The 24,299-nt window shown below is 41.3% G+C and overlaps 1 protein-coding gene across 1 annotated transcript in view; it reads left to right on the top strand.

The window, feature by feature from the left end:
• The window catches only part of DYNC1I1 (dynein cytoplasmic 1 intermediate chain 1), a gene marked incomplete at its 3' end in the record, with an annotated part of 339,428 nt that overhangs the window by 84,009 nt on the left and 231,120 nt on the right, over window positions 1-24,299 (top strand). The window contains exon 6 of the mRNA XM_079712020.1: window positions 11,360-11,475. Coding sequence (XP_079568146.1) covers window positions 11,360-11,475 — 116 coding nt within the window. The remainder of the gene's footprint in view (window positions 1-11,359; window positions 11,476-24,299) is intronic.

Genomic DNA, 24,299 nt, shown 5'->3' with positions numbered 1-24,299 from the left:
GAGGTCTTTTCATGTTTTCAAGTTATTTTCATTTGCCTAGCAGAACAGTAATAATCTCATTAGCCTTTTTTTTTTTTTTTTTTTGCGGTACGCGGGCCTCTTACTGTTGTGGCCTCTCCCGTTGCGGAGCACAGGCTCCGGACGTGCAGGCTCAGCGGCCATGGCTCATGGGCCCAGCCACTCTGTGGCATGTGGGATCTTCCCGGACTGGGGCACGAGCCCGTGTCCCCTGCATCGGCAGGCGGACTCTCAACCACTGCGCCACTAGGGAAGCCCTCTCATTAGCCTTTGATAAAGTAGTCCTCTATTGGCTTATTCTCCATGTTTTGTCAAATTTTGTTATGCATTATGTTTAGATCTCTGGTTTCAATTAATTTTTAAGGTTTCCCATGTACACAGTGCCTGCAATTTTCTTGAGAATGATGTGGATTGTATTTTTATCAAACTGACAATCTCTGCCTTTTCAATAACACCTAGTCACTTTCTACAGAAATTAAAATATGAAACAGCAGTTTGTGGGGTGTGTGTGCGTGTGTGTGTATCAAAAGGTAATGGTAAAATGCATTTCAGAATCTTTAAACATAGAATGAATTCTGTCCCATGAAAAACTTCAATAAATTGGTTTTAACAGATCCAATAAAAATTTTGTCACAGGAGAGGGAGAAAACACTTTGTTTACCTCTTATTATATTCCTTTATCAAGTCCCCAAACATTTCTTGAGAGCTGTTACCTGCCTGACTTTGTTCTCTACCCTCAAGAACCTTGAGTAAGCAATTATGGGATATTTTCTATTCCACACTTGCAACTGGACTTTCATAAAACAATATTCCTTTTTTTATTCTGTTTCAGAAAAATTAATATGGTCAGTTGGGAGGGATGTATGCTTATAGTTTGGTACTCAGTGACTTAAAGATTTCTATAATTTTATAGCTTTATAAAGTTAGAAGTTACAACTTCTACAGAAGGTTTTTCATAAATTTCAAGTCAATAAAAGGCCAATCTATAAAATTTTTATATCACTGTTGTCCTTTATATGCAGTACTGGAGAAAACACACTTCCGTACCTTCTGGTCTTATAATTCTGAACTTTCAGTTTCCTTTGTAAAGTGGGCACTTGATAGCAGAACTCCCACCAATATTGCCAAGCTCTGTTATAACCATGACTATTTTGATTCTTCTCTCATCCCGGGAGTTTGCAAGATTTACTTGTGTGATGAAGTTTAAGGCAGACCCTTTAACTATGCCTGTTGACTGAGCCAGACTTGACATTTGCTTCTGTTCAGGAAAAATGGTTTCACTGCCAGACTAATATCTCTGCACAGTAAGAAGCAAATATCATCGAAATGAGATAAATACTTCCTCAAATGATTTTTTAAATGTGAACATAGAAAATGGAAACTGATCCTCCTTGAGGTAATTGGAAAAGGTCAACCATCAAGCTGCTTCTTAGGCCTTGGAGAAAAACACCCTCTCTGAACAGAAGGGATAAATTGTGTGTGAAGGGGCTGCAACGCTAGGCTCACTTCCTCCGTGTGGTACCCCATCTCCACCTTTCCTCCGTGTGGTGTCCCATTCTCGACTCTAGGAGCCAGTCCTCAGTATGTCACACCTTCACACCTAATTACACCAGTATACAGTGTTGGGAAAACAAGTTGACCTTTTGTCATTTTTAAAAACTTCTTTCGTATTTCATGAGTTTCTATGTCCTTAGGTCTCTATATGCTCTTCTTCTGTGGATGCAATATTTTCTCACGTGACTCTAGGTGGGTGGTTGCCAGGACCACATTTTCTGCTTTGTCTTCTTTTCATAGCTTTGGTCTTAAACTTCATACAACTGGAAAACTCCTCACTATAAACTCATCCACTGAGGTACTCATTTTTATCCCAAAGCAGAACTTTCTCGGGATTCCCCAATGTCTTCCAGTTACACTACTTACTTTTCTTCCCATAAGGCATGAAGCCTTGATATAATCTCCAGTTTATTCCTTCTCTTTCACCTTCCATACCAAATGAACTGCCTTAATTCTTTTCCAACATCACCAAACTACAGCATTTTCTTTCTGTTCCCAGTGGCATCACCACTGAGTGCCTTCTTATCACCCTGGACCACGTTTCCACAAATCCAGTCGTCATTCCGACTTTGATTTAGTGCTTTGCCTGGATTCTTTGTTTAGTTACTGAACCCATCTGGCCTCTGTTTGTAGATCCTTTCTCAGTTCCCCTTTTTCTCCACCTCAGCTTCTAAGGCCCCATGCATAGGCTCTGGTCGCTCATTTGTCAAAGGGGGAGATTTAGACTCCATTCTTCACATAGTTGCTTCATTTTAAATGTCTCTTTGAAGCCGTCAGTTTGTTAGTAACTTTCAGTAATTCCTCATTGTCTTCAGCATAAAGTGCAAGATCTTTAGCCTGAGATTTAAAGCCCTCTCATCATCTGGCCTTAGTGTACCTCTCTAAATTTACCTTCCACTGCTACTCAGTGTAAAACTTCTATTCTGAAAACCTGGTCTTTCAGGCATAAAATATGAATTCAGTCTTTATATCTTTGCGTATATAGCGCCTTCTCCCTGGAACACCCTCCTCATTCCTTTCTACGACTGAGTTCTGCCTATCCTTCAAGACTTACACCAGGCCCTTGGTTCTCAGTGAAACTTGCTTCATTTACCCAAACACATAGTAATCTGCCTATTATACTCTCCTGTCCACTGATTATGTGCATTGCTCATGTTGGCTCTAATTACCTTTCATTCTTATTTGCTTTTTGTTGTATACGTTCAATCTCCTCATCATCTCTTTATTGTAAGGATCTGGCATGGTTCTGTGCTTCAGAAATGGTTTGTGGTTGCTGATAAAGATGTTGGCTGAAGTAGTTCCTGTGCCAGTTGTCAAGTACTTTGTGGGTACCCACATAAAATTTTTGGACAATGAAGAAAGTGGCACCATTATCACTTTCACTGTCTTAAGGGGCTCTTCTTTGAGAAACCTCAAGGAATTTTATAAGCAGCACCAGGAGAAGAAAGTCACTGGCAGCACCATTAATGTGTGTTGGGGATGAAATACTCACATGCAAATAAGCAGGAATAAAATGCAGCAGGGTTGAATCTGGAACCAGTGCAGACATTCTTTTATTCCTTGGCCTTGACCTACTTTGGCATCTGGCCAAATAACTCCTTGTCTCTGGGAACATCTGCTCCTGGTGTTATCTGCTTGATTTCCAGGTTTCTTCCCTGCTCCAGAGACTATCCATTAGTACAATGACCCCCCCCTTTTTTTTTTTTGTGGTACACGGGCCTCTCATTGCTGTGGCCTCTCCCGTTGCGGAGCGCAGGCTCCGGACGCGCAGGCTCAGCGGCCATGGCTCACGGGCCCAGCCGCTCCACGGCACGTGGGATCCTCCCGGACCGGGGCACGAACCCGTGTCCCCTGCATCGGCAGGCGGACTCTCAACCACTGCGCCACCAGGGAAGCCCTACAATGACCCCTTTTGTTTCCTGGCTTCTGAGTGCCGCACACTGGCTTCTGATCCGAACTCCTGACTCTGCCACCTTACGGCCCACACTTCTGCCACCAGGTTTAACCAGTGTATCCTCAACATTAGAATTTCCAGTCACTGAACACTGTCAGACTGCTATTCAGAGACCATTATTGAGAGTCTTTGTGATTCACAATTTGTAAAATTGGAAGAGTTTCTTAGACGCTTGGTATATTCTTATTGTGACTTTTCTTTGTCTTCACATAGGCTCTTGTACTGTGACATTAAAACAAAAATTCTAGTGTGAGGGTAGTCAACGTCCCAATACTGGTGATATAGCTTTACCTCCCAGTATTGGTGATGGGTTAGAAAATGAATCATCCACTCTGATATACGTGCATCTTTGAGGATCAGCTAACGGCATCTGAAATTTCCACAGCAGCCTCTTGCTTAGTACTTTAGTAGTCTGGAGCCAGATCTCCGATATTATTGGGTTCCCTTATGAGTCCAATAGAGATAGTACCACAATATTAATGCAGTTTCCTTCACTTATTTGAGTACGAAATGCAGGAACATCAAGTTTGCTATATATAATTCACTGTGGTCTGAAATTAGAGCATCAGAATATGAGTTGTATTGTGTCTAACTGATTCAGGAAGAATTTGATGATGATAATGCCAGTGACGGATGACATGCTCAGGTGCTCTGAAGTCTTTCATGACCCCTGGGAAGCTCTCAAGTGATGAGGTGCCTCCTCTTGAATCTGTCCTCCCACAGTCAGATTTGGCTACTGCTTGGGGCCCATGGGCATCAACAAGGAGCAGTATTCATGACGAAGCCTTTCTCTGCTCCCCTGCTCAATCTTGCCACTGAACATTAAGAAAAATTAAGCATGGTCAACTGGATATCCATATGCAAAAGAATGAAGTTGAACCCCCCTACTTCACATACATGGAACATTAATTCAAAATAGACCAGAGACCTAAATGTAAGAGCTAAAATTATAAAACTCTTAGGAGAAAACGTAGCTGTAAATCTTTGTGACCTTGGATTGGGCAGTGGTTTCTTAGATATTTCACCAAAAGCACAAGCAGCTAATGAAAAAATAGATGAATTGGACTTCATTAAAATTTAAAACTTTTGTACTTCAAAAGGCACCATCAAGAAAGTGAAAAGGCAACCCACAGAATGGGATAAAATATTTGCAAATAATATATCTGATAAGGGTCTAGTATCCAGAATATATAAAAATCTTTTACAACTCAACAATAAAAAAACAAATAACCAAATTTTAAAATGGGCAAAGAATTTAAATAGGCATTTCTTGAAAAAAAGCTATGTAGATGGCCAATAAGCGCATGAAAAGATGCTCAACATCATTAGCCATCAGGGAAGTTCAAATCAAAATGCCAATGAGATACTACTTCACACAAACTAGGATGGCTATAATGCAAAAAGACAGATAATAATAAGGGTTGACAAGGATGTAGAGAAATTGGAATCCTTGTATACTGCTAATGAGAATGTAAAATGGTACAGACACTTTGGAAAACAGTGTGGCAGTTTCTCAACAAGTTAAACATAGAATTTCCATATAACCCAGCAGTTCTACTCTTAGCTATATACCAATTCAAAAAGAATTCAATTCCAAGAGAATTGAAACCATACACCCACACAAAAACTTGTACACAAATGTTCATAGCAGCATTGTTCTTAATAGACAGAAATGGAAACAACCCAAGTGTCCACCAACTGATGAGTGGATTAAAAAGAATGTGGTATATCCATACAATGGGATATTATTTATCAATAAAAAGGAATGACTTTTTTTTTTTTTTTTTTTTATGAGCTCACTGTCATCGGAAAGATTTTTCTTTTTAATTAATTTATTTATTTTTGGCTGTGTTGGGGCTTCGTTTCTGTGCGAGGGCTTTCTCTAGTTGCGGCAAGCGGGGACCACTCTTCATTGCGGTGCGCGGGCCTCTCACTGTGGCGGCCTCTCCTGTTGCGGAGCACAGGCTCCAGACGCGCAGGCTCAGTAGCTGTGGTGCACGGGCTTAGTTGCTCCGCAGCATGTGGGATCTTCCCAGACCAGGGCTCGAACCCGTGTCCCCTGCATTGGCAGGCAGATTCTCAACCACTGCGCCACCAGGGAAGCCGGAATGACATTCTGATACATGGTATAAAGTGATGAACCTTAAAACAAACTAAGTGAAAGAAGTGAGACCTGAAAGGTCATATACTGTAATATTCCATTTATATGAAAGTAGACAGAAGTAGATTAGTGGTTTCCAGAGGCTGAAGGAGGGAGAATTGAGGGAGTGACTCCCAATGAGTACAGGATTTCTTTTGGAGGTAACGAAAAGGTTGTGCAATTACATAGGTGAGGTTATATGAGTTTGTGTATGTACTAAAAACCACTCAGTTGTATACTTTAAAGGGGAGATTTTATAGTATGTAAATTTTATTTCAATAAAAAAAAATTAAGACAGCCTTGATCTTAAGTCTCTGATCAAAGAGCTCTGCTTTTTGATTCTTGCCATCCCAAACCAACCCCCACCTATATCTTTGTCATGTCAAAATCATTTTCCTGGGCTTCCCTGGTGGCACAGTGGTTGAGAGTCCGCCTGCCGATGCAGGGGACGCGGGTTCGTGCCCCGGTCCGGGAGGATCCCACATGCCGTGGTGTGGCTGGGCCCGTGAGCCATGGCCACTGAGCCTGCACATCCGGAGCCTGTGCTCCACAACGGGAGAGGCCACAATAGTGAGAGGCCCGCGTACCGCAAAAAAAAAAAAAAAAAAAAATCATTTTCCTATTTAATTCTTAAAGGCAGCTTAACAGTAGTTTCTTTGAAATCTAGTTTTTTTTTTTTTTTTAGCACTGCACATGTATGCATGAAACAGTGACTGCATATTTTCAGGTCACAGATGCAGTGACTTCAGAAGCTGAAGTTCTGTTGTTCATGGCTTTCAAAGGAATGTAGGTCTTTTCAAAAATAGGGACAAAACCAGGGTATCCCAGTTTGGTAGATAAATCTATGCTTTGCAAGTATTTATTCTCTGTATTATTAAACATAATGTTTAAATATTAACTGCATTTTAAAATGTCAGTAAGGTTTCTCTTAAAATTTCCTTCATCTTTGAAATGGGAGAAGAGCCAAAGAGTTTATATTTATTAGAATTCCAACTGCTATGTATATGTTTCTCATCCTTTTATTTGGGAGTAAGTCTCTATAACCCGTAACTTTCTTCCACGTTGGTAGACATCATAGACCATGATGAAGTCATGTTTTGAGCTTCATCTTCCTTGGATAATGAAACTTTGCAAGTAGCTAGGAAAGTCATGCTAACCTTATGGTGGATAAGCAAAGACATTACAAGTAAACCAGAAAGGGGAATGGAGACAGTGATTCATGCAAGGGAGTTTTTTTCTTCTTGTGATGCATAATGTCTAACTGAGGGCAAGTGGACAGACCTGAGTGCATTAGACTATGCTAGTGGTGGATCATAAATCTCAACACCCTGAGCCCCGGCAAATAACCTTCTCAACTTCAAATACCTTCCATTTTTATTCTTTATCAAGACCTGATTTTTCTTTTCTGAAGAAACATTTCAACTTTGGTGCAGTATGGCTTTGCTCAGCCAGCTTGCTCAGCCAAATTGACAGGACCATTTGGAGAGGAAGCCTCCAGGACTTTTAGTGGGGAGTCCAGCCCTGGCCCAGGGAGATGTGGGCCCCATGTCACTTTAGGGCCAGGTCAGGTCAGCAAGTAAGGGATCCGTGGTTCCATTGCCCAGCATCTCTGGGATCCCCTACCTGACATTTTAGTTTTAGATCTAGGATAGACCCTTGTGCCAGGCCCTTAATATTTTGCACACTGCAGTCTGACACTCATCCTCTTACCCTCTCATCTTTGTTCACCTTTGCTCCCAGCCTGTCTCATAGAACTTTATAAGCTTGGTCAAGAGATATCATCTCCGCTCTGTGGGACTGAGGCCTCATCATCTAAGCTGCAGGATGGAGAGGCCCAAGTGAATCTAGAAACAATGAAGCTTCTATGTTTACACTCTAATATTTCTAAATCAGTGGTACTCAGCCTTTAGTGAGCGTCCACTAAAGTGGGTAATTAAAACACAAGTTGCTGGACCCTATAATTTAATAGTAATGCCATGGCCGCCATGGCGTAGATACTTGAATTCTCGATTTACATTTCTGCATCATGCTTCTTTCTCCTCCTTGTATTCTTCTCTTTTTCCTTCCCTTTCTTCCTCAAACATTTATTTAGTGCCAGCTCTGTACCTGACACAGAACTAAGCCCCAGGGTACAGAGATAACTCAGTCAGGGATAAATTAGTAAGTTTCAGTCAAGTCAGACATGAGAAGAGGACAGTGACATGTAACAGGGTCTATAGTGGAAGAGAGTGTGTGTGTGTGTGTGTGTGTGTCTGTGTGTGTCTGTGTGTGTCTGTGTGTATAGTAGCGAGGGCATGAGCTTTGCAGGAGGGATGGTGGGACAGTGGGGAAGGTATCCCAGAGTCAGAACAGAAGAGCCTGCATGAAATTTAGAGCCTAATTAGAAAGAAAAGGAATTAGAGTAGCATTAATTCTACAATACAATGTGGGTTTGTCCCCCCCTCCTTTGCTAAGTAGTTTACTTTGCACCCTTGAATAAAAGAATTATGAGCTGGTAAGACTGAGCAAAAATAAGAAACACAATGCTCAGTGTTTGTACTTTTAAAGAAAATAACTACTATATATTTCCTCTTGTAGACATAGTTATATGATAATTTTGTCAGATGATAAAATTGTAGAAGTATCTTAGGGACGCTTGAAGTCTCTATCACAGGGTTGTATGAATGGATAGATCTTGGATCAGCTGAGACGTGCAGCCCTAAGGCTGGCCTGGGAGAGACCCAGAAGTGGGGACACAGTTGGAGAGCACACCTAAGAGGAAGGTCTTTGCCATGGAGGGGCGCCACCTTCTGCCAGACTTTCTGGAACAGCTAGGGCTGGGAACAGTTGTGTAGTACTCACACCACTTTAAGCAAAGTTTTGAAAACCGAGAAGTTAAAGGAAAACCAAATGGACTCTCCCAAGCAGCCAAAACCTACCCATGTACCATACAAAGAAATTAGGAGTGTGATTCTTATGTTTTACTGTCAGGGATAATCTTCAAATCTACTGTTTTAGAAAATCAATTTAGAACATTCATAAATCTGCCTTCTCTGATTTTTTGAAACAAATATAAGCATTATTATAATCAGTCAAAAAGATAGAAGTAGAGCCACCTACTATGTGCCAGACACTAAATTACGTATTTTACAAGTATTAGCTTCATTTAATCTTCATAACAATTCAATGATATGTACCCATTTTATAGATGAGAAACATGAGGCTTAGAGGGGTTTGTCACTTGTCCAAAGCTTTTACATACCATTCAGCTGATAAGTGACAAAGAGGGGATTTGAACCCAGTTTCTGTATGAGCACGTGGCTTAACCATTATGCTATGCTGCCTCACTAGTTGGTTTCAATTTGCCTTGTGGATTATCAAATTACAGATCAGTTTCTGTTGTCCAGTGCCTATGGCTGGTCACCCAACAAGATAGGCCTGCAGCTTATGCTTGCATCTTATTAGCAAGATGCGCTGGAATCCCTGGCTGCAGGTATAGGTATTTCTTAATTGGACTATGGAGATCTTTGGGCCTCACACAGATGCCCATGGAAGTCTAAACTCCAGGGTGATCTCTCCATGCCGGGTGTGACCCCATTTTGAATTGGTGGTGGTACATTACCAGCCCATGTTTCCTTTCCATCTCTTTGCCTAAGATGAAGATGAACCACTTGGGGCCTCAGAAAGATGCTCCAGGCTATTAAACAGCAGAGGGAGCTTTGTCTCAAGCAGTCCTGGAGTGTCTAGTCATGTTTTTCAGATGCTTCAAGAAAGACCCATTTCAGGAAGAAAAACATACTTCTTTAACCCAAGAAGGACTTAAAATAATACCTGAATTTCTTGCTTTGAAACCTTGAGCCTTTTACCTTGTTTGGTAATTTTGTTTCTAGTATATTTTGTGTGTTTTCCCCTAATTCTGTGTGAGAAGGTTTGGAGGAAGTGCTGGGTCCCTAGCCTGACCCTCCTGTATGCTCTGTGGTCCAGACATCTGAGTGAGTGAGGCCCACATGGCCCAGGCCTGTGTGGAGCTTAGGCTACAGTCGTGCTTAGTGGGGCTGCAGAGACAGCCAGCTGGGCTTGTTTCTAAACCAGCCTTTGTTTGTTTGTATGTACTCTGTGCTCATCTTAGGTTTTACCTCAATTTTAGTGATTCATAGAAAAGAAGAAATTTTTGTTTTCCTAGAATGCTTAGGAAATTTTACATGGAAATTCCCAGCTGTGGTATGCATTTTCTTTCATTTTATTATTACTACTGCTGAAAAAAAATACAATGAGTCTGTGCCATTGCTAGTAATAATTTAAAAAGTAATACGGAAAGGGTTTGCTTCTGTTGATCCTAGAGAGCTAGGGAATGTGGAATTGTGGCTAAATGGTTATGTTGCCTTTCTCTCTCAGAGAGACACACACATACTCTATTTCCTGGAAATTTTAAAGAAATATAGTAAAATATGTCTGATACTGATACTAAATCTATATACTAAAATAATGTTTCAGAAACTATTTTAAAATATATATGTGTGTAAATTGTGTACATATGTATATGTAACGTATACGTGGCATATGCATTATATGTATGTGGTACATAGACATTACCCATACTAATCCTAGTACTAAGAACTAGTAATATCTCCATTTTACAGATGAGGAAACTGAGGCACAGAGAGATTAGGTAACTTATTCAAGATCACACACAGCTGGTAAGTGTGGGTTAGTCTTATGTGATTAACGACCAGACTCTACTGCCTCCAGGAGTGGATGTTTCCTGGGTGACGCAGGAGACACTTCAGATCTGGGGGATAACTCAGAACTCACCATTAAGAACCTCAGGTAGGAGTTTGACTTGGTGGCAAAAGCACTGGACCAGGACTCAGGCCAACAGAATTTTCTCCCTGGTTCTACCATTTACGAGTTGCATATACTTGGGAATGTCTTCTACTGAATCTCACTTTCCTCATCCATAAAATGGAGATGGTGATAATCTGCCCAGAAGCTTCATAGCAGTGTCATGAAGACAGTTGACATGATGGATGTGAAAGACATCTGAAAATTCTTGATGTGCTCCATAAATATTCAGAAAGGATTTTTTTTTAACATGGTCACTGCTCATTTGGGAATTCTAAACTAAAACTTTATCACTCTTAGCCCGGTACCCTTTTCAGTCAATTTGTGCTATATCAACGTATCTTTAAACAAATGCGCATGCTGATCTGTATTAGTTTCTTTTCTGGAGAAATGGGAGATGTTATACTCCCCCTTGGAATATCATCCTCTCATTACTATTATAGAGAACAAATTACTCCACTAATCATCTCTTTTTCTTCAGATTTGAGAAGCGTTACTTTTCTTTTGTCCCTCTTGCCTAAGGGACTAGAATCCTCTATTACAAATGAAAATTCCCTTTATAACCTTTAATCAAGAAAAATCAGAGTTGCTCAGAATGGGGGGGTCTCATTTGAAGTGGACAAGACCTGGTTTTGCAGATAGAAAAGCTGAGGGTCAGCCTGAGGGACCTATCTGACACCACCCAGCAACACAGGGGCAAAGTGGGCCAAAACCCCAAGTCCAGACTTGCAGCCCAGGGCCAGTTCAACTTCATGACGCTGCCCCTTGTACTGAGAAGCTGTGGGTATTTGGGGTTTGTTTGTTTTATTCCTGATAGATCTTCTGCAAGGAATGCCTTCCCTCTCTAAGCGTTTGTCCTTTGTTACTTCTAGACGAAGACTGCATAAGCTGGGTGTGTCGAAGGTTACCCAAGTGGATTTCCTGCCCAGGGAGGTAGTGTCCTACTCCAAGGAGACCCAGACTCCTCTGGCTACACATCAGTCCGAAGGTAAACTATGTCTTTTGTTCACTTTCCATATGATCTCTGGAGAAATTGCCAGGGAGTTACATCCTTCTTGTTGATTTCATATCTTACCATAAGACATCTTCACAGGACACAAATATAATGACACACCAAAAGCTTAAGTCTCCTTTGACTCTGGTTTTGGAAACACTGGAGAGGAAGCCCAGTGGTATTCCTCCAAAGGGCCCATGAACTTTACAATGGATAACTTAATGAGGCCACAGTTTGTCAACATTGTGTGAGGAGGGGGAAAATCACCAAAGGATAATGTAATAGAAACTTCTCTGAATTTTATTGATAAGAAGAGTGTGTATATTAAGATTCAGCATTTGCAGGAGTCAGCAAACTGTAGCCAACCACCTATTCCTCAAATTAAAGTGTTTTGGAATACAGCCATATCCAGTCCTGCATGTCTATATGACTGCTTTCTTGCTCCGTGGTAGGGTTGAGTACTTATGACTCACATGGCCTGAAATCTTTACTGTAATCTGGTGCTTTTCAGAAAAACTTTGCTGACCCCTGACTTGCTTTGCCAATTCAGATGGCAACATGCTAGAATATACCACGATTTAAAAAGACTTCCCATGCGATCTCCGTGTGGGTGAATGGGAATTCACTCCATGCCTCCTTCGTGCATACCTGAAAATATCAAGTGGAAAATGTATGTGCAAATCCCAATAAATTGTGAAAATACGCTAATAAGAGAAGTTGAAGCTAATCAATCAAAATGCTTCCTAGAAGTCAAAAATTACACCAAAGCAAAATTATTCCAAAACAGAAGCAGGAGATGTGTGCACTTAAAATAGGATAAGTGAAGGTTGCATTGTTAGAGAACATAACACTGTTTTTATAGCTAAGCAAATTCTCTTTTTACTTTGTTATTTTATTGTCTGGTGTGGTGAAGAGGCTGTTAGCATTCTGGGTTCATTGTTGTGTAGTAAATACTGAACAAAAGCCATGAAAATGAAAAATGATTCGCATTCCGTGCTTGGTTTACAGCATATATATAAATCAGTGCACTTTGGTTTGCACAAGTTACAGAGCTTTTCAGTTTTGGTTTTAAACACATAACATCAAAAGACAAGTGAAATTGGATTCCTTGAAGTAGAGCGCTGCCTACAGGCCTTCTGAAAACCTTTCTTGGGTAAATGCTGTCTGGCGTGGTGATGATTCTTTGGTAGCAGGGCCTCTGTTTTTCACGTGATAAGAAATGAATTTTAGAAGCAAACAAGTAGCACCCTCTGGTGGTAAAATTTTAAACCAACTATTTCAATGAACTTGAGAACTGTATATTAATGTGGCAGAAAATACAAAGTTAGAAAAGCCTTTGGGAGTTCACCTAGTCTATCCTTGGGCCTCTGGGCAGATCAGGAAGATCATTAAAAATAACCTCGTCACCCAACCAAAACATTTGTTTGAGTTAATTTGCTGCCAGAGGTATTTGCAGAGCTGTAGCCTGAGGTATGTTTATTTAGCCCCAAATTTGACCCATAACATAGAGTTATACAACTGAAATAGGAGAAGGAATGAATTATTTTTTGGAAATGTGTAGACTTTAGATATTGGAAATGGTACAGAAATATTTACAAGGGAAGATAAATTAAGGATGAAAAGGCATCAACTCTAAACTTTTAAACTGGAACACATCAAAAGGAGAAGCCTGGGCATTCCATTTTATTACTGCAGAGAGAGCTTGGGAGCCCTCATTATGCTGTGGTCCAAGCAGCATGAAAGAAGGAATTTATTTCTCAGCTCTTGGCAGAAGTTCTTTCTGTTTTGTTAACAGGACTCACAGAGCTTTTTTATGGTGATGGGTGTTTTGATGGTTCAAATTCCACAATACAGATTTGAACTCAAAGTGAGCTACCGTAGCTCTAGACAGTAAAGCAATCCCCGATAGGTTTAGACAGGAAGAACTTTGGATTTGAGTTCAGCAAATCATCCTCTCAGCATAGATGATTCCTTGACCTCTGGCTGCCCGGTGTCGTCCAGCCCCTGGCTGACGGGGGGTGCCCCATGCTTGCCTTTCACCTGCTGAGTGAAGTGGGGAGGCTCTACCACGTGGCAGGTTTGGACTGGCTTCCAATTTGGGAGCTTGGGCCATGGCAGTGTTTTCATGACGACTGCAGACGTTCAGGGTCAGGAAACAATGAACTACTGAATTTCATGACACAGTGAGGCTCTTGGATGGATAATACGTAAAGCTGTGGTGCGTATAAGATCTGTTTTAGCTCATTATTGCCCACAGTGTATGAAGGAACGCTGATTATTTTTGAAGTCATTATGAACAATATTCAAACTGTTGATCTCAGAACATTGATCTGTTCTACATCTAATGGAGTTCTTATGTGTTCAGTTTTTGACATGTTCTCATTTTACTCTTAAAAATGAAAGGGAAGGTACTTTGGACTTGCCCAAGCTTAAGCTTCTCTTCTCTACTATGTACTATAATGAACATTCTCTTAATTTGTGATCGTAATGACCTGTTATGTATGAGAAACAGTCCAGAGAATGATTTAAGCCCTGGAGATTTAGGAATGAGGTCCGCACAAACACTGGTTTTTCAATACAAGTTTAGATCTTCCCTCTCTGCTTAGGTCATTAGTTGCAGAGAAAGAAGGCTGAGAATAGGTAACAGTGATTTGGGGAGCAGGATATCTCTATCTCCAAAACACTTTAAACACGTGCTTCTTATTCCCAGGTCCTAAGAAAGGAAAAAAATAATGGTTCCCTTCCAAACTACGTCTGCTTTGTGTTATTAATATCTTGCTGGACTGACCGTGAGGTCCTGAGGTTCGTTAGGAAGCCAGTCTTCTGCATCTTTATTATAGTGGGAAAGTGACTGGCCCATTCTAGGCTCCCAGCAGATGCTGTTGAATGACAAGGATGAGGCCAGACATCTTAGAAGCACCAGGTTCTGCAGTGACCCCTAGGAGAATGAGAACTTCTTAACTTGCTGGAAAAATATAAGCCAATCTGGAGGGTGGAGGAGGAAACTTACATAACCTGTTGATCATTTGAAGAGTTCTCTGATCTTCCTCTTCTCTTTGTGATATCTTTTTTTTAAATTAATTTATTTTTTAAATTTTATTTATTTTGCCTGCGTTGGGTCTTTGTTACTGTGCGCGGGCTTTCTCTAGTTGCGGCAAGGGGAGCTCCTCTTCGTTGTGGTGCGTGGGCTTCTTATTGCGGTGGCTTCTCTTGTTGTGGAGCATGGACTCTAGGAGGCAGGCTTCAGTAGTTTTGGCTCATGGGCTCTAGAGCGCAGGCTCAGTAGTTGTGGCGCACAGACTTAGTTGCTCCGCGGTATATGGGATCTTCCCGGACCAGGGATTGAACCCGTGTCCCCTGCATTGGCAGGCGGATTCTTAACCACTGCGCCACCAGGGAAGCCCCCGTGATATCTTATAAATGGGAACTTAGTGGCCCCGTGTTGGCCACCCCCCCCGACTTCCCTCTTATGCCTTGTTTCTTATATCCAAGAGAGACCAACCCACTTGCATTTTCCAAGGCACCATGCAGCCTCATGCCTCCACACGCTTGTACTTACTGTCTCCCGCCTGGAATGCCATCTCTCCTGTTTGCCTTCCTTCCAGACCAAAACCAAGGGACAACTCCTTGGTAGTTCCACTTATGGTTGATGTCTCTCCTCGTACCATGGGCATAGTCTATCTTCCCCTTATCAAGCTATTATTTAATTTATTCAATATATTTAATTGTTATTTAAATGTCTTCCTTTTAGATTGGATCTCCTTGAGGGCCTGGTGGGTGTGTGTGTGTGTGGTTTTTTTTTTTTTTTTTTTGCCGTACGCAGTACTCATTGTTGTGGCCTCTCCCGTTGCAGAGCACAGGCTCCGGACGAGCAGGCTCAGAGGCCATGGCTCACGGGTCCAGCCGCTCCGTGGCATGTGGGATCTTCCCGGACCAGGGCACGAACCCGTGTCCCCTGCATCGGCAGGCAGACTCTCAACCACTGTGCCACCAGGGAAGCCAGTGTGTTTTGTTTTTTAACTTTTATTGGAATGTAGCTGATTTACAATGTTGTGTTAGTTTCGGGTGTACAGCAAAGTGAATCTGTTATACATATACATATATCCACTCTTTTTTAGATTCTTTTCCCATGTAGGCCATTCTCTACTCAATACAGAATATTGAGTAGAGTTCCCTGTGCTATACAATAGGTCTTTATTAGTTATCTATTTTATATATCGTAGTGTGTAGTGTGTATATGTCAATTCCAGTCTTCCAATTTATCCCTCCCCCTGTTTTACTTTTCTGTTTAAAATATTTTTAGCCATAAGTTTATTTTCTACATTGTAACTCTATATCTGTTTTGTAGATAAGTTCATTTGTACCCTTTTTTTTCAGATTCCACATATAAGCGATATCATATGATATTTGTCTTTCTCTGTCTGACTTATTTCACTCAGTATGACAGTCTTTAGGTCCATCCATGTCTCTGCAAATGGCATTATTTTGTTCTTTTTTATGGCTGAGTAATATTCCATCGTATATATGTACCACATTTTCTTTATCCATTCCTCCATCGATGGACATTTAGAAGGTGTGTGTTCTTTACCTCCCTGCCCAACACAGTGCCTGGCACAAAGAAAGGGCTCAATAGATATCAGTGGAAGAAATGAAGAATGAAATGATTCTAGATGAATAAGAAAGAAGAGAAGATGCTCATTGTATTCTGGGGAGGATGGAGTATGATACATGCATTAAGGCTGCACTGGTTTTATGGGGTTTTTAAGGAAAAGTCATGAGAGTGTGTAAGGAGCGGAGTTCAATGTTTCTATTTCCACCAGGCCTGTATTTCCGTCCCCAGGCTGGTGCAGGCATTACTGCCGTGAACATGACACAGTTATGAGAACTGAAGGAGAAAGTCACCAAGGCCACCCGGCTTGGCCCAGGAAAGAGCAAAGCAGTCACCAAGTTTGTACTGTGCAGAGATACTGTTTAGAAAGTACTTTGAGTTTGGAACAGGTGTGCAGGGAGGTTGAGGGGAATTCTTGGCTGCTTGAAGGGAATTTCTACCTTGGCTTCCCATCCTCTCTGGCATATATTCAGTATAGATGCTGCAAATATAGAGATAGTTTCCCAGGATAAACTAGTCCAGCACTGCCCAATAAAAACATAATGAGCCATTATTCATTTTAGTAATGTTTTATTTAACCCAGTATGTTTAACAATTATTATTCTAACATATAATCAATATAAAAATTATCAATGAGATACAGTACATTCTTTTTTTTATATTAAATTTTCAAAATTTGGTTTGTATTTGACACAGCATATCCCAATTCAAACACTAAATTTTCCTTGGAAATACTTGAACTGTAATAAGATTTCATAAAATTTACAATTGAAAAAGTAAGTTCATATATCACTGTTGTTCCAAACAGATTTGAAAGCTATTCAATAATTGGATCAAATATTTGTTTTTAAGTTTAAACTTAAATTAATTAAAGTTAAATTTTAAAATGTAGTTTTTCGGTTGCATTAGCCACATCTCAGGTGCTCAATAACTGCAGGGGGTTAGTGGCTTTTGAATTGGACAGCTCAGGTCTACCATGACCCCTCATGATGCAGGTCAGATGCTGAGACCCACAAGCCAGGCTGATCTCCACTTTACCATGGCTGGGCAGAGGGGCTTGGGTGAGGAAACCTCCCTGACATGTAGAGAACTCCTCTAGGTAAATGATGACTTTGTAGATGCTCCTCCTTTTTGTGAAGTCAGCCATATCCAAGCAAGTGTTAGATGATTGGACAGAATCCAAGTTGTACCTCCAGCAGGATAAGTCCTCCAATAAGCCTCACACTGTCATATTAGAGGCAGTTGTGAGAACCCCTCTGGGTTCTCCCTTCATGGTCCGCAGTTTAGAGACTAGAATATTCACTCCTTCTACCCTGTCTTCATGCTGCCCAAATGACTTCTAAAGACTGTGTATGACCTCCTTGTTAGTTATCTACACTTCTGCTGCTCCCCTGTCCTTCTGCATGAAGTGATGAGAGATCAGAATTAAGATTTGAGTTCTAGGGCTTCCCTGGTGGCGCAGTGGTTGAGAATCTGCCTGCCAATGCAGGGGACACGGGTTCGAGCCCTGGTCTGGGAAAATCCCACATGCCGCGGAGCAACTAAGCCCATGCACCACAGCTACTGCGTGTCTGGAGCCTGTGTTCCACAATAAGAGAGGCCGCGATAGTGAGAGGCCCACGCACCGCGATGAAGAGTGGCCCCCGCTCACCGCAACTAGAGAAAGCCCTTGCACAGAAACAAAGACCCAACACAGCCAAAAATAAAAAAATAAATAAATAATTCATTAAAAAAATATTTGAGTTCTAAACTTCAGATAGTTGAATTCTAAGGCCTCCTACACCTTGGTGGTCCCAAGAACATAATTCTTTGATACAAAGTTGCCCAATAAAGACATCTACCGTAGGATCTAAGTGGAAATATTTATTTGGAACCTAAAGTTTGAAATCAGACAGTTCTTAGAGATATAATTTCCCAATGGAAGCCAATCCTGAAACACCTGGAGATGACTTGGGAGAAAACAGGGTATGGTGTCATAACCTTGACTCTCCAACTGGATCTCAGTTTCCTGGACCTTAACACACTTTCTCTGAACTTACTATTTAAAGAACAACCATGTGTTTTGTGACAATCCATGGTGGCATCTGAATGCAAATTAAAACTCCCTAGTGAAGATGACACACCTAATCTTATTTTTAGCTTCTGTTTTTAAGATAAGAACTGACACTATTCCAGAGAGATAGTGACATCTCCCACAATTTGCTTCCTCAGAATATGCCTACTATTTCCCTTTTGACACTTGGTTAAAGTGTTAATCCTCTCTCAGAACAAACTGTAGAGCCTCCAGGCCTGTTGTTAACAAGATCAGGGATCCTCTCCTGGAATATTAGTTTTCTTTAACAATGTTAATCTCATATCATCTTGGCAAGACTCTTGAAAGACAAAAAAAAAAAAAAGGGTGGGGGGGCTATCTAAGGAACATAGACATTTCAGACATTACTTTTTAGGTATTATTTGTATCAAATAGACAAAACTTTCTAGTTAAAAAAAAATTGTTTTCTCTATCTCTCAACCACCTCTCCAGCTATTGGTGAGGAAAGCTTTCATGGTTTAGTTCTTGATTTATATTAGACACTAAAATAGATATTGGCTTAGACTGTAGCTGGTCTTGATATTCCAAAGGAGAAGCCTCATGCTAAAAGTTGATTTTTAAAAAGTACTTAGTGAGAGTGCCAGAGATGGTACAATCAAATCTCAGTCAAATAAGCTCGTTTTAGCCAAAATATTCCTTCCAATAAAAAAACAAAAGGGTGGGGGCTTCCCTGGTGGTGCAGTGGTTGAGAGTCTGCCTGCCGATGCAGGGGACACAGGTTCATGCCCCGGTCCAGGAAGATCCCACATGCCACAGAGTGGCTGGGCCTGTGAGCCATGGCCGCTGAGCCTGCGCATCTGGAGCCTGTGCTCCGCAACGGGAGAGGCCGCAACAGTGAGAGGCCCGTGTACCGCAAACAAAAACAAAAGCAAAAACAAAAGGGTGCTTAATGACAACTCAAAATGAAACCAGAAATGTAATAAAAAGATAAAATGCAGAGCAAGACTTGGTGCCGGTGGGCACTGTCTTATTTACTATACCTCTGTAATCTACAGGTCTATAGAGAGGGGAGGGCCATTGAGAAGACTAGCCCTAGAGCATCCTGTGAACTTTAGGCTCAATATAGGATTATATCTTGGCTACAGTACTGTACTAGAAAACAAACTTATATTTTAGGAAGATGGTTTGAGAATTTTGTTTAAACATGAGTGAATCAATTAAACAACATATCACAGTCTCTAGGCCATCAAGGGTTAATGCTTTGTAAAGTCATGGCATTCAAAAGTAAAAGATTTTGCATAAAATAAAAACATTGTCCTTCTAATATTGTTTCGATGACTCCATCCCTTTAGTTTTTCATACAACTGGAAGGTATCTTTGAAAACCTCTTCAGAGCAGGAAGATGAATAAGAAGCTTAACTGAAGCTAAGGACCTGGAAGCTCATATTAACACAAAAGGGGCTGTGAGATTTTTGTCTGACTCCAAGACTCACACATTGCAGGTAGATGATCTAAGCACGTTTTACTGAAAAAGGAACTAATATCCAAATTATAGACCTAATATCAAGTTAATATGTAATCATAGATCACTGATTGCTTCTCCCCAGTTCATTTACATATCCAGTTTCCTTGATCTCCAAGGCATCCCTTCTCATAGGTCCTCATCCCTGGTAACAGACACATTGATTCTGTATATCACTAGTGCCTGCATAGTGCCTGATGTTTGGTGTGGGAATGAATGGGTGACCTGGCTTAGGTCATAGAGTTACCTCAACTGTTCGCCTTATGAGCCAGATAATGGAAGAAATGAAAGAGAAGTAGGTCAAAGAGTAAGACATGGGAGGAGGTGTGCCAGAATTTATAGTTTCAGACACTATAAACTATGGTTAACTTAAGCAGGAAAGAGTTTGAGTAGAAGGATATTATGTAAATCACAGAATCAACCTGAAGATTGAAAAGGCAGGCTCAGAAAACAGGCAGAGAAGCTAATTGTCAAGAAGACAGCCCAAACTTAGAGTATGTAATATTTTCAGTAAGTCTGTGACCAGTGAACCTAGGAGAAGCATGCCAAGCAGGGGGAAAAAATCCAGAATAAGCAGTTATTCTAGTGAAGACAATTGGATTCCCCACTACACAATAGAAAAATGTGATCAACCTGGCTGGTTCTTCTTTCAAGATATAGTTCAATATTGGGAGTTTCAGTTGATCTCTGGTTGGGCAAGTAGCCAAGACATCTTGAGTTGGGGCAACTGTGTCCTTGTATGGCCTAGCTGTACATACTTGTAGCTATAGATACTTTATGAGTCCATTGAGCAAGTACTTGTGCAGCTGGACACAGGAGAATGACTGGCATTGTAGAATAGAATGTATCAGCTCTTCCACCTGATTATTAGAAGCCTCCTTCACAGTGCATAAATTTTCTAAAAAAAAATTTTACTGGAGTATAGTTGATTTACAATGTTGTGTTAGTTGTAGGTATACAGCAAAATGAATCAGTTATACATATACATATATCCACTCTTTTTAAAATTCTTTTCCCGTTTAGGCCATTACAGAGTATTGAGTAGCATTCCCTGTACTATACAGTCAGTCGTTATTAGTTACACAGTGCATAACTTTTGACTGTACATAAATATTCTGTCACTGTAAGTCTATGTTGGAAGGTCCCACCATATACCTCTTTCCTAAATCTTTTGCCATTGGTAGCCTCTACGTGTGACCTTTCAGTCATTGCTCATGGCTTAGTTTTAGATAGAGTGTCTTCTCAAACAGTCTACTCTTCTAGCTCAAGTGGGCAGCGAGATATGCTGATCAAAACTCTTTTCATCCAAGTGGAATTGTAGTGGTTTTTCTTCTCCACTGAACTTTAGGCCTACGCCTAAATGGAGGTGTCCTGTCAGCCGTCCACTTCTGGCTTTTGCCAGCCTATCACTTAGAAATTTCCAGAGTCCAGGCTCAAATGTTTTCAGACAGCTAGTCACCCACACTTCTCTTTAGGCTGCAGGAGGAGTGGCATTGCCACAGGAGTAAGAACGTGAGAGTGAGAGCAGCGGGCTCAGGGAGATTGCTTGTCACAACTCAGTATATAGCCCTCGCTGATGAGTGAGCTAGCGGTGGATCCACCTGATCCTGGCCAAATTTCTGGCCAGATGGATCAGATAGCACTCCAGTTCATAATGCATATTTTCAATAGTCACCTGGTATCTCTACTTGGGTCTGCTTATTGGGCAAACCAACACCTATCCCTCAAAAGGCTAGTAACATAGTAAAGAGGCTACACTGTTGCTCTAAAATCTAGGGATTTTTGTGCTTCCCTTTTAGAGCTCTTTGATTTTCCACAGACCCTTTGGGCATCATTGGATCTGCTGGACCAAAATTTCTAGGTAATTTAGCCATTTAAAAGTAGAAACCTTTTGAGTCACCTGGTAAATGGGTTGAATAAGTACATGCAAATGTTGAATATGTTACCTGCAAAAGCCACAATGGCCCACCAAGCATGACAACTCTTACTATTAGAGAAACAAGATATTTGCCATGTGCTTTGGAGTTTATGATCCCTAGACCCATAGCAACTTTCCTGAAGTAGCAGATCTCTATATTTTCAAGTACTTTTCTCCCATCCTGTAGCCTACTTGTGTCTTAACAAGGTACTGAAGGTACCAATCTAGCTTACTGTTCAGGTCTTGCTAGCATGATGCCCTGTGCTGAAGGCGAGATGATCAAGGTCTGTAGGTAAAGCCAGCTCTCTGGCTCAACCCTGATATAAAATGATGAAGATGAAAAGAGAAATGAGGTGGGTCTTCTTTGGCTGTCAAGCAAGGCTTGGTATAGAGTGTGGCTTGGTGTGGGTGTGTGGGGGGGTACTTCCAGGTCTCCGTATTCTCCTGTATATTCAACTTTTCACTATTTCCTGATCAGTACTATCACTTTCACATAAGTGACTTGGTAAGGCTGGAAATTCAATGGACTTTATCCAGGCACCCACAGAATTTTAAATTTGCATTTGAGTTTTGCAGACATTTATGAAGACATTTATCACAACCAGAGAAATGCCCTGGGTCTATGCCTTGAGCTAAAATATAGAGATTTGAGCTTGTCCTCTCTTCTTTAAGCTGTCCAGTCTCATTAGAAGCAGCCACCTCACCCTATAGCATCTTTAAATTCTTCATGCCCTTCACACTCTTCAATGGCAGTGATAATTTGATCCCTTAAATCCTTTTCAGTGGACACTTCATTAAAGATCACCGCAGAAGAAAAATTATCTAGCGATTTGTTACGGCTGACAGCTTCCCATTCCTAAACTCTGAGTTTTCATTTTCTTTAGCCCTTATTAGGGCGAATAACCAACACCAATTTCCTGAGTGACTGTCTTCTGGTACTAATTTCTGATCAGTCTAGGTTCATGGTTGTGGACAATAGAAACTAACTCTGGTTAACTTAAACAGAAAAGGGATTTGTGGGAAAGATATTAGATACTTCATAGAATGGATTTTAAAAGTTAAAGAATTAGGTCAGAAATAGAAGGCAGCCCTAACCCCCAATGTGATTATATTTGGAAATAGGGCTTTTAGGCTAAAATGAGGTCATCATTCAGGCTAAATGAGGTCATCAGGGCAGAATCCTAATTTGATAGGATTGGGGCCTTATAAGAGGAGGAAGGGAGAGAGATCTGTTTCTCTCTCTCCATGTGCACACACCAGGCAAAGGCCATGTGAGGACACAGTGAGGAGGCCTCTGCAAGCCAGGAAGAGGGCTCTCACGAGAAACTCAATTGGCTGGTAACTTGATCTTGGACTTCCCAGCCTCCAGAACTGTGAGAAAATAAATTTCTGTTGTTTAAGCCTCTCAGTCTATGGCATTTTGCTGTGGCAGTCTGAGCTGACAGAGACAGCAGCTAACACAGCAAGGTGATGCCTCTGAACTTGATCAGCTTGATAAGACGACCTGGACCTCCTGGACTTCCTGTCATTGGGCACTGCCATTAGGCTCAGGATTTAAATTCTGTTGTCACTGCTGCCTTGAAAACCTCTACTTCTCCCTGCACCTTGACGGTGCTCCCTTGAGCTTTAAAGGGGTCCACTAGGCAGGCCTTGGTTACATGCGCTGAATTAGCTGTGAGGGTCAGGCAGAGGAATAACTGCTCAGCCTGGCTTCCATAATATTAGGGGAGGCTGTGACTTTACTTTGATCTATTTTGGTATACTCTCCTCTAAAAGAGGGTGTTTGGGTGCTGGCCAGCCAAAAACATATATTTGAAAAGTGCCTACTCTGGTGAGAAGAAAAAAGAGGAGGTAAAGAGAAAAATTTTATGTATTATGTGCATAACTCAGTGTTTATGTGACACTCATAAACATTATTGTTCTTGCAGTGTTGTTACAGAATTTACTCAAATTAAAAATCAGAAGTGCAAAGACAATGCACCTCCTTTATTTTGTCTTCAGCTGTCTATAATACTATTCGCTATTAGGGGAAAATAGGAAAAAGGTATGCAATAAACCTGAGTGCAGTCTCTTACTGTAAATAGTCTCAGTTGGTATGTTCAGTTAAAATTGACTGGAAATGCTCCAACCCTTATAGAACCTCACTCTCACCTGCTTTTCTCCCTGAGATCATGGCCAAACTGGAGGGGAGAGAGATGAGGTTACATGATCTCATGGCCTTGGTGGAGTAGGGAGGGATGAGAGGGACTCTGGCCTCGGTCAAGTCCTTGGCAGTATGCTGGCTGACATCTGCTCCTCTCTGCCCTGATCTTTATCCACCTGGGCACTGGCACCCAGTGCTACAGCATGGAGCTGGTGAACTTGTGTCTGTTCTTTTGGCTTGGCAATGTCTCCAGGAAGCATGGGCCATTTTGCTCTTGATGACTTGGTCTCTTCTCGGCTTTCATTGTTTCTAGAACTTGAGTCAATGCCCTGCCTTCTGTTCAACCCCTGGCCTAGAAGTCCATGTCCAGCCCAGGCCATGTAGTCCTTTTATCCACCACAGCAGACCCTGTGGCAGACTGGCTCTCAATTGAGTTTCCATGCCTCAGATGATCTGATGGAGGCTTAGGAGCACTCACTGGTTCTTCTCTCTGTTTTATGCCAACCACTCCCAACGAAGCTGGGTTGTTGCCTTGTGGTGAGTGAGACCTGTTGCATAGTGGTCTCTGTAGATTCCCAAATAAGGAATGTGGTT

The sequence above is a fragment of the Hyperoodon ampullatus genome (genome assembly GCF_949752795.1).
Source record: "Hyperoodon ampullatus genome assembly, chromosome: 9".
Classification (NCBI taxonomy): domain Eukaryota; kingdom Metazoa; phylum Chordata; class Mammalia; order Artiodactyla; family Ziphiidae; genus Hyperoodon; species Hyperoodon ampullatus.
This window is presented reverse-complemented; position numbering and strand designations above follow the sequence as displayed.